Raw genomic sequence first — 10,561 nt, 5'->3', positions numbered from 1 at the left:
TCTGGGGGGGAAATACTGTATTTAAGAATTTTACCAAATACAGTGTGTATTATTGATGCCAGCAATAGTAAATACATATGGTGACTTTAAAAGAGCTGTGTCCACTCAGCTGGGGGGGTCCTCGCCAGCATCCCCCATTCCTTGCTAGCCCCATAGAAAAGTGTGATTTGTATACTGTCTAGGTTTTTCTTGTATCTGACTAAATCTCTAAACCCTAGCCAGTAACCCATTTATTTTTAGTAATATCAATAAAATTCAGTAATAATTTAAATTTTTTTCATTAAAATAATTTACAATATAAGCAAAAAAGGTAGGCAGATTCTGGAGTGAGTATCGGTGAATTGCTTGTATATCATCTTCCCCATTCCGTGAACCTACTGAGTGGCCCAATAATAGTTAATATTCATCAAAGAACTAAATGCATGTGAGAGGCAAGCAAAGTCAGTGGTTTTCAAAATCTGCGCGTAGTGCATTCCTGATCCTTGATGCATATGGTGATGAGGAAATGCTTAAGTAACGGGGACCTGCATTCAGAATCTGAGGCAAAGCGGCACGATTGGTCCTTCCGACCTTCACACGGAAGAGCAGCTCCGGTGCCCATCAGGAAAGCCAGACCTGACAGCTGGGTCCCAGAATGGAAGATGAAAACAAAATCACACTTGCTCTCCTCGAGTAACCAGGATTGGTTCCTTCGTGCTAGGAAGATGGGCTGGAGAGAAATCCTGGGGCCCGAGTGCTGGTACGTTGGCAAGGTCTGCCATTGTCAGACCCAGCAACTTCCAGGGGCCTTTCCAGGGTTTGTGTTCTCCCTGCCATGAGGGTCTGGCATCCCCCCTTGGCACCCCTTGTGTCTTCGTGTTCTCACACATGTCCTGCCCTGCTTGGTCCCGCTAACGGTCACTTCGAACAAGCGAGCGAGCGAGGCCCTGGGCGAGAAGCAGGCTCTTTCCCCAGTGAGGAGCAGTGGCAGGATGTGCAGGAACCCTTCAGGACCACAGGGAGGTGGCCAAGGGGGAACATGGCCCCAGACTGCCAGGTGCCCGCAGGCCACAGGAAGTAGGGGTGGAAATAGGTACCCGGCTCAAGACAAAGGAGCCATGGCTGAGGTTGGCGGCTGTGCGAGAGTGGATGGAAAAAGACAACAGCAAAAGCCCGCTCTCAGCCCGGCTGGCGCACTCCCTGGAGGTACTTTGAGAAAAGGGAGCGAGTACGAAAGAAAAGAGGTCAGACCCTCCCGCAGTGACATCCTACGGTGAGCCCCCAAGCAGCCTCGTCCCCCTGAGGACATCAGGAGCCCTGCACATCTACACCCACCGTGTGGTTTTTAAGTGACTCGGATGTGGGCAAACAGCCTCTTAATCGTGGTCAGAGGGTTGCTGCTCTTCTTCCCAATTACACAGTCACAAAGCCCTCGGCAGTCCCGTGGCTAACCCACACTCTGTCACAGGCAGAAAGGACTCCGCGTTCACTTTGAGAAGTTTATTACATAGAAATACATAGAAATAGTCCTTTGCACTCAGTATTATTAAGTGCAGAAAAGCAGTTTTAAATATATCTTTAAAAATCACAAAATATATTGATTAAGGCACTACATTCCATCTCATGTTTTCAATAAATACACTGTTCTTTAAAAAGGCAGTACTGAGTACCTCTGATTAAATCAACATAGGCACTATACTAGTCAAGGCAGTTACGCTTTGCTGTGGCCATTGTGTGTAATTTACTCTCAAAAGAACTTTCAGTAGCTAAGATTAGCATTTTCTCAAAAAAAAAAAAAAATCACAGTTTTCTCTTTACAGTTTAAGTCTCTTCCAGAGAGACCTAGCTATAAAAGGTACGGTTTCTTCATATATTCTTTAGCAACAAGGAATTATGTATAAAGTACAAAGATCACCTCCCAAGAAGTAAAGCCATCAGAGGTTAGATGTCTCGGCACAGCATGAGTCTTTGGAAAAGTATTTTCTCCAGCTGCACTAAGATCCGCTGGGTTTAGAAAACTCTGGACCTTCTGGCATCCAAGAAGACTGCTTCGTAAGTGCCTTCCGTGCAAGGAGCTTTGCTAAGCAACTGAGGGGGGCCAGAGGCAGGCACCGTGTTTTACAGTGTAGACGGAGCCCCAGACTGCAGGTCAAGCGGCGGCAGCAAGCCCGTCGGGTGTCACCAGTACTTTCTAACCATGCCAACTGTGAGAGTTTGTGACCATGCTCAGCCGCTCCCGAAGCAGGCGCTAGGCATCATCTGGTGGGGACCCCTGGGAGACAGAAGGGCTCCTGGGGTCTTTTCCCCATTCCAGCAGCTTGCTAGTCTGATGGTCGGGACTGGTTTGGCCCGAAGCTGCTTCTCCCAGGACACAGGGACCATAGCAAAGAGGAGAAAAATTAACTTCCCACAACAATGCCAGATTGTCTGAACCTTGGGTGCCAATCTTTTCCTCAAAGCGTCCTGTGTTCTGCAACTGAAAAATCACCGTTGAACCGGAGTTCTAGTCACAGAAGGGTGGTAAGACCTCCCTCCTTTCTTAGAAAACGTAACTTGCCGAACTAGGTTGCATAGATCCGAGGTGTGGCTTGAGCCCCTTAGGAGACGGGGCGGGAGGCAGGAGGTGAAATAGCGAGAATCTTCACGTGAGCCACACCTCGTTTAGGGGTGAGAATTTTTTTTTCCCCCTTAAGTCAGTTGTACAGAAGAGGTTGCTCAGTCTGGTTCGTGTTACTGTGTGACACTGGGCAAGACTTAAGCTGGAAAATACGCTTTACTTCTTGGCAAGTAAACTTAGACACACAGTCAAAGCTTTCCGAAACCTGGGAACCTACGTAATCAGACGCAGTAGAGAACACAATTTCATTCTGAAATAACAGTACTGCTTGCACCTGCTAAGAGGTGGTCTTCATTCGGACTTTCTTTTATATATTATTGAAGTTGACTTTAAATTATAGACGCAATTTTTACCTCATTATAAAACATGAAAATCGATCACTGAGAAGCAATTGTGTACAAAGCATGTAATCACAAAAATAGGAAAAAGAACCCAAGAGCATTTCGAGAAGAAACTGTGGAGCCGGAGGGCACTTAGTTGTTCTTCTCCAGGGACCGGTAATAGTCTGTCAGGACCTTCCATGCTTTGGGCGCCATGAAGCCATCTGGAGGGTTCTCTCCTTCCCGGGCCAGCTTCCTCATTCGTGTCCCAGAGATGAAGTCAAATTCGTCGTGCCTGTCACGGGGCAGCCACACAGAGCTCAGAGCGGGTAAGTCACCCCGCCCCCAGAGATGCCTGCATGAGGTGACGAGTCTCAGACCCTATCTTCCTGCACCTTCGGGAATGGGCAGTTCTAACTCTTGAGTAAAGGAACTGGCAGAAGGGGCGTGATGGCAGCCACACGCTCCATGCTGCCTGGGCACCTACTCTGTCCACGGGCATGTCCCCTGCTGCTACGCTGGCTTCCTTTCCCTTAACACCTGCTCAAGGAAGACTTGTTGAAAGAGAGCTACTGATGGACCATCTACTGACATGCAGGGGCCGTGCTACGCTTCAGGGGGACACGGAACATGTAAGACCAAGTCTCGGCCTTCTAGGGACTCTCATCCCACCGGGAGCATGTGGAGATGCCCTTCCGCAGATGGTGTACAGATGGTGATTAAAGAATCTTCCTCTGGAAACCTACCTTGCCGGGTCATAGAAGTCCATGGCTTTTTTGGCTTTGTTGTAGGCAGCTACGCGGAATGGAATGATTTCCACCGAGGTCAGGCCCGGGGCCATGCTCAAGACCTTGCCTCCGTGAGTGGGTTCATACAGGTCTTTCTTGGTCTCGGGGTGGGGCATGCCTGCAGGGTCCCGGCCCACGATGTAGAAATTGACCCCTGCAATCATCCGGGACCGACAGTGCCACTGGACCTAGGAAACATCACGCAAGGGAGATGCTGGTCACCACTGGCCAGCTCGGGGGTCCCTGTTTATAGAGATGCCTTTGTTCTGCTTTAAAAGTAATCCAGGATCAACTGATAGTTGGAGGACATCAGTGGAGTGTCTTAAGACCCCATGCTCTTCTTCACGCTCACTACATCAGGTAGGGTAGGAGCTCTAGACACGAATTCCCCCTACCTGACCCCAGCTTCCTAGAACCTGAGAACTGTTCCTAGAACTGTCTCCTAATCACCCCTCCAGACAGGCACGTGGACCAGAAACACTCAGACCTGTGAATTTTACTTTCTAGTCCCTCCCTATTCAGAATAGATCACAGTTTCAAGGAAATGACAAATTCCAACATGTCTAATTATCCGACTGCCAATAATGAGCCGATTATACGAAGACATTGATTCTCGTTCAACACGACATTGGGATTTCAAAATGAATCACCCCGTCTGAAGCTCAGTGAGAAATACAGAGGATGAGGAGGCCTGGCACTGCAATCTGGTTGAAGAGAATTAATTTCTGAAACTCTGGGGTATTCCAAAGCACTGGGACCCTTCCAACTGATCACGCTTCCCACATAATTGGTGCCATGGGACGGAGAACATCCCTGTTTGGCGGGCTTGTGCTATGACAAAAGGGGACACCGAGCTTTTAGAGACGAATTCTCCTTTCTAAGGGCGCTCACAGGCGTTTGTGGTGAACCAGTCAGAGTGACTGAAACTTGGGGAATTGAGTATGAGGTGCGATACGGTTTGCCCTACAGCCTCAGTCAAGTTGCATTATCCTCCTTGCTCACACGTCAGCTCCACGTTCTCAAAGGCAGTGTGTAATGGATCTGAGGTGGTGTTTCTAGCATTCTTACAAATACTAAACGTAAACATAATTAAGTTGGATAAAGAAGAAAGACTGGAAGATTCCAGAATCTGCTCATGAGAGAAAAGGATCGCAGAGACTCACTGGCTCCTCTTAAGTAAAGTCTGAGCCCCCATCTCCGAGGCCCCCAGCCCAGCCCAGGGAACCGCTCACCTCTGTGGGGCCAGCGTACAGCATCGGGGATGGGAAGATGGCAACGATGGTTGACTTGGGGTCCAGGACCCCTTCTTCCAGCACCGCTGCGTGCTGCTTCATCCGCCACTCCAGGGGCACGTCGTCGTCCTTGGTCCAGCCCCCCAGAGGGTGCAGCAGGAGCACGGGGTGCTTATAGCCCCGCTCCAGCAGCCTGCGGCGGGTGTCCTGCATCAGCAGAGCGTGGCCATTGTGGACAGGGTTGCGCAGCTGGAACGCGAACACCGCATCTGGGAAAGGAGCAAAGGCCGAGCTGAACAAAATGCACATTGTCGCTCGTCCGCAAGCACAAGAAAGAAAATGCAGGGGGAGCTCCCCTCTGCTTGCTAGAATGTTTAATAAAGCCAGTTAGATCTTGAATTTTAAAAGAAAGGAAGGGGCAGCCTGGCTGGCTCAGTCAGTAGATCATGTGACTCTTGATCTTGGGGTTGTGAGTTCGAGCCCCATATTGGGTATAGAGATGACTTAAAATTTTTTTTAAAATCTTGAAAGAAAGGAAACAAAAATGTTTATTGTTCAGAGCATTCACTATGCCCACTTGCTTTCGAAAGTCATCTGGAGAATCCACCTGGGTCTTTGGGGGTTACTTGGTTACTCCAAAGGCACCCACCAGACCAGACAGGACACACAGGCAGGAAGCCGTAATGGGAGAGCCTGCCTCGGAAATGAAGCCATCTATTACCAGGGCCTCTGCCACCAAGCACCACTCAGTCCCCACGTCACCCTCTGCTTCAGGCTCGCTCCCCTAGGGGGTGAGCAATGACCAGCGCCATCTGGGGCCTGCGAAAAGTTTTAACAACCTAAAGACGTAAAAACATATTTTCACCTTCATTGTAAAAAAAATCTTCAAAACTACTACACTTAGTGACGGGCTCCTGACAGCCTTCATTTCCTTCTAGTTATGAAAGAAATACCCATCATGGAAAACGTGGGGAATCCAGAAAAGCCCCAAACAGGATATAAAAACCACTTATAATCCCACCATTACTTTTTCAAAAATTTATAAAGTGAAAATCTTCCCACCCCTTGGTCTACCTCCATCCCCAAGAGGCACCTGTCACCTGCGGTTTGGGGCGCGTGCCCCAGAGACTTCTGCTTCTAGACACGGAAGTAGCTTAGGGTTTTAAGAACAATTACTGTATTTTGTTTTCCAAAATTACGCTGTAGAGATTGTTCTGCAATTTGTGTTTTTGCTGAATAAATACACTTTGGGTATTTTTCTGTGTCCGTGCCTATTTTTAACTGCTGCATCCTATTCCAATATGTGGATGTACTTCAACTTTCTAAATTGCTCCAGTCCGTATCAATACACACATCCATAGAGGTCTCCAGCTTTTTGAAACTATAGACATGGCAGACTCCTGGTATCTCGAATTCTATAATCAGAGGTTGGGGAGGAGGACTGACAAAGGCACACAAGGCAGTCTACGTACCAGCGTTCATTTCTTTACATTTCTGCTTGAGCTCCAGAGGCGTCAGGCGGTACTGGTCCAGCCCGTCATTCCACCTAATTCTCTCCAGCACCTGCAGGTCTCCACCCACCAGCCAATCCCCACTTTCCATCACCATCTAGAAAGACCATGAGTAAAGTTGTTGGAGATGAGTGTCGACTCTAGTTTATCTGAAAACCATTTTCTCCTAGACCAACCTTGGGTTAATCCTGAAGAACCGCCTTCCATTCTTAAGCATTTGTAACACAGTATTTCTCAAACTTTCTGGTCTCTCAACCCTTTTATACTTTTCTTTTTTTTTGAAAGAGAGAGAGCGAGCGGGGGAGAGGCAGAGGGAGAAAAAGAATCTCAAGCACACTCCACACGCCCAGCGCTGAGCAGGGAGTCCGGCTTGGGGCTCGATCCCACGACCCTGAGATCATGACCTGAGCTGAAATCAAGAGTCGGATGCTCAACTGAGCCACCCAAGCACCCCATCATCAAGAACATTCTTAACTGAAGCCGGCCCTGTTTTTACTGCGAGTGCTTGGTGTTGAGGGGACGACCCAAGCTGAGCCAGGCATCTTGAGTCCGAGGGGCCAGAAGTTTCGCCCACGTTGCTTCTGGCACGGGCAGTACAAATGTCAGCCCAGTGAAGACAGCACAGGATGTCTCAGCATTACGAAGGCAGTTTTGAGACTGGGGTTCTGTGGAAAGGTCTCGGGACCCCCAGTGTTCTGCGAGCCACTCTCTGGGAACCACCACCAGCACATCCCTAATACAGCCTGATGTGTCTTAGACTGTTTTCAGTAAGGACCCAAAATAGAGAAGCTGGGGGAAATCAGGCAAGTTGTTTTCCACCGGTTCATTATTGCTGAGCACAGTTTCTAAGGAAACTCTGGAAAGAAGCATCCTTTGTTACCTCTAATTTGAAAACAAAAGAAAATGTCCAAAGAGCAGCAATATGTTGCCAAATCCACATCTAAGGCTAAGCACAGACTAAGTAGCTAAAACCTTATTTTTCTCAATCTTTGACAAGGGCACCAGGACCACTTGATGGGGCAAGAAGTCTCTTTGGCAAACAGTGTTGAGAAAACTGGATATCCACATACAAAGAGAAAGAGTTAGAGCCTTATTTTATACCCTGTAAAAAAATTCACTCAAAATGGATTAAAGACCTAAATGTAAAATCTAAAACTATAAGATTCTTAAAAAAAACCACAGAGGTTACTGTTAACACCCTCACTTGTCAATACCCAGTCTCTGTTGAAGTGACTTCCGGGGACAGTAAGAAACAGAAAATGCACACCTTGACAAGGAACCACACGCTTCCTCTCCCAGCCTGTCTTTTGGGGTGGAGCACGCAGCCGGGGAGGCAGCCCTATTTCCGGGGAGGGGCTGAGTGAGGGGAGTCTGTGGGGGGTGTGGGTGGAGCTCAGCCATCGGGCCTGGGGCGCCCTCCTGGTACAGGACAAGGCCAAGCAGAGAAGGAAAAAGGGTTCATGGCAGGTCGAGAGCCAACTCATCACACAGCACCATGTTCTGGTGGAGAATTTAAATTTGAACCTGACCTTCTGGGTTATTCTTAACGTAGAAGGACAGAACATAGTTTATCTAAGAGTTTGTTAGTTCAATAGGTAACTTTTAAATATGGTATGTGGGCTTTCATTTGCCCTGGGCCCCACAAACGTGAGGGGTGAGCCTGGCGGGAAGGGTGGTTACAGCAACGGAAAGGAAAAACACGGCTGTGTGGGATGGAGGGAGGAAAATCACTTACTAAGAATACTGTCAAATCCCCGTACCTGTGCATTTGCTTTCTCCTCCTTGCTCAGAGTTGGGCGATGGATAAAATGTGGACACTTACCCCAAATCCCTAGGAGTGCAGTAACTCATGCTGGACGCTAGGGGTCCACCCTATATTGTTCTGTTGGTGAAGGCACCATCTGTCCAGTTTGGTTCACAACTCAGCCTAAAAAATGTGTCTATCTGATGAGCAATTCCAAACTATGCTTCTGGCATTTCTGAGATGGGGAGAAGCAAAGGGCATTTCTCTCCCCAAGATGGCCCAACTGTCCCCAGAACGTAGCTCTCGCTACCAGGAAGGGAGGTTCCGTGGCTCTGCCCCATTTCCCAGGCTTTGTGGCCTAAGGGCCCCCAGCTCCTTTTGCGCCTCCTGCTAAAGGCAGGCGGGGGGACACCGCTGGAGAGTCTGCAGACCTGGGCACACGGACAGAAATGAGGGACGGGCTTTCGGAGAGTCGAAGGAAGTGTGAGAGGGCATCCGCGCTTGGAATCACAGGCAACAGCAACGCAGAAAGGAGGAGCGGGTGAGCTCGGACCCTAGCACGAAGACGAGGTGGCTGCTCTGAGGAGCCCCACAGACGCAGCCTGGGGAGGAGGCGGGGTGCATGGGCTGGAGCGGGAGCAGCTGTTGAGCATGGGGAGGTACACTCGTCACAATGGAAAGGGGACAGGGAGGGGGCAAGAAACCAGGAGGAAGTGAGAAATGGCAGGTGTTCGGGAAAACAGGGTCACAACGAAAGGGTTCAGAGATGAGGCTCAAGAGGCAGAAAACTGAGGCGGTCCCCGTGGAGAACATCCCTTCATCTCTGTGCTGTCCGGTAGAAAGGACAGGACTTCATGCCTCGTTTGCAGACGGGAGAAGCGGCAGCGCTCAAGGACGCACAGGCACTGCCAGATGCCAGGACACCGCGCCCAAGACCCCCCCAAGCCAGGCTGCTCCTCCCACTGCACCTGCTGCCTCCCCTGAGCTCTGCCTGCAGGGTGAGCCCGGCCCAACAAGACAGCCCTTCATCTCCTGAGCTGGCAGAAGGCTGAGCAGGTGACAAAACTGGAAGAGCTGGGGCCGCACAAGGGCAAAGTCTGGGAGCATAAAGGCGGCACACCCCGTCACGCGGGTCACAGGGAGGAAGGAGGAACGGGGTGGCAGCCTGGGGAGGTGGCAGGGGCAGGAGGAACAGTGTCTGGGTTGAGGGACCAGCATGTGCAGGAGCAGGAGAGGACAACACGCTGGCCCGCTCTGGAGCATGACCAGCCGGGGATGGGTCGGGCAGGACGCACCAGCTGCAGGACGGACAAGGCTGAGCCGGAGTCAGGCAGGACACGGCGGGGGGAACGGATGCCCCGGCCCAAGGTGGAACAGAAAAGTGCCCAACGTCAAGCCAGCCGTGGGGAGGGGATGGATCGCCAGGACCCAGCAGCTGAACCAACACGGGAGGAGGAAGACGCCCAGGATTTGGCCACAGCCAGATGGGGGTGAGGTGCTTGCAGGTGGAGCCAGCCCGGAAAGAGCCCCGAATACTTCTCTAACGCCAGGATCCCAACCTTCACAGATTCACAAGGAGCGCTCAGCGCCAACCCCCAGAACTGACCCAGCCAAGTACTCCCAGGCCCACTGGAAATGCAACAAGGCCCATGCCACTTTTGGGAGGGGTTACTTTGGGGGGGGAAAAAAACACCTTTAAGTGTAAATTTCACTGTAAATTTCAAGGTGCTAAAAAAGGGGCAGTGAAAAGTCCCTTCCCTGTAAACGGTGTGTGTGGTGCATCCAGCGAACACGCGTCACACTCTGGATGTGGTGTGTATGCTGAGTGCCTTCCTCTGTCAGGTTAACAATGGCCCATTTCTCGCCATTAGCTCACGGGAATGTTTGCAGAGTCCCTCTGATGACCTCATGGGACAGTCACTGACCAGATGACCAAGACCACGAGTCACAGCACCACGTTCCCTGGCTTTTAAGAAATTCTGAGCTCCACTGCCAACAAGATGAAGTAATTCTCAAGAGCTTCCTCAGGTGTTTCTTTTAGGACTACCACAGTGGATGTGGACAGCAGGCCCCAAGAGGGGACGTCTCTGGTACAGGGAGATGCAGGGTCACTCTTCTCTCTCTGGGTCACTGACGGAAGATCAGAACCCATCACAAGACCATGAGGACCAGGGAGTAGATGAAACAGAGGCAGGATCAAGATGCTCAGCTACAAGGTGGATGATTGTGTCCATCAAATGAGAAGCTGCTTTGCTCATTCACTTCTTGTGTTTGGAGGCCTTGAAAAAGCCCCTCCTCCCTTGCAACATGTCACAACTGAAACAAACGAAACCAAACCAACATCCGCCCAACCAATTCCAGTAGGCTCAT

At 50.2% G+C, this 10,561-nt stretch overlaps 1 protein-coding gene across 2 annotated transcripts in view; it reads right to left on the bottom strand.

The window, feature by feature from the left end:
• Window positions 1-1,470: 1,470 nt before the first annotated feature.
• Window positions 1,471-10,561, bottom strand: part of PAPSS2 (3'-phosphoadenosine 5'-phosphosulfate synthase 2) — a 67,533-nt gene continuing 58,442 nt past the window's right edge. For both annotated transcript variants that reach the window (XM_044915997.1, XM_021696085.1), the window contains 4 exons: window positions 6,409-6,544; window positions 4,937-5,205; window positions 3,663-3,892; window positions 1,471-3,211 (listed from right to left, as the gene is read on the bottom strand). In XM_044915997.1, coding sequence (XP_044771932.1) covers window positions 3,070-3,211; window positions 3,663-3,892; window positions 4,937-5,205; window positions 6,409-6,544 — 777 coding nt within the window. In that variant the 3' untranslated portion in view covers window positions 1,471-3,069. The remainder of the gene's footprint in view (window positions 3,212-3,662; window positions 3,893-4,936; window positions 5,206-6,408; window positions 6,545-10,561) is intronic.

This window comes from Neomonachus schauinslandi, chromosome 6 (assembly GCF_002201575.2).
Source record: "Neomonachus schauinslandi chromosome 6, ASM220157v2, whole genome shotgun sequence".
Lineage (NCBI taxonomy): Eukaryota > Metazoa > Chordata > Mammalia > Carnivora > Phocidae > Neomonachus > Neomonachus schauinslandi.
The sequence above is the reverse complement of the archived record's forward strand: the minus strand, read 5'-3'. Positions and strand labels throughout refer to the sequence as shown.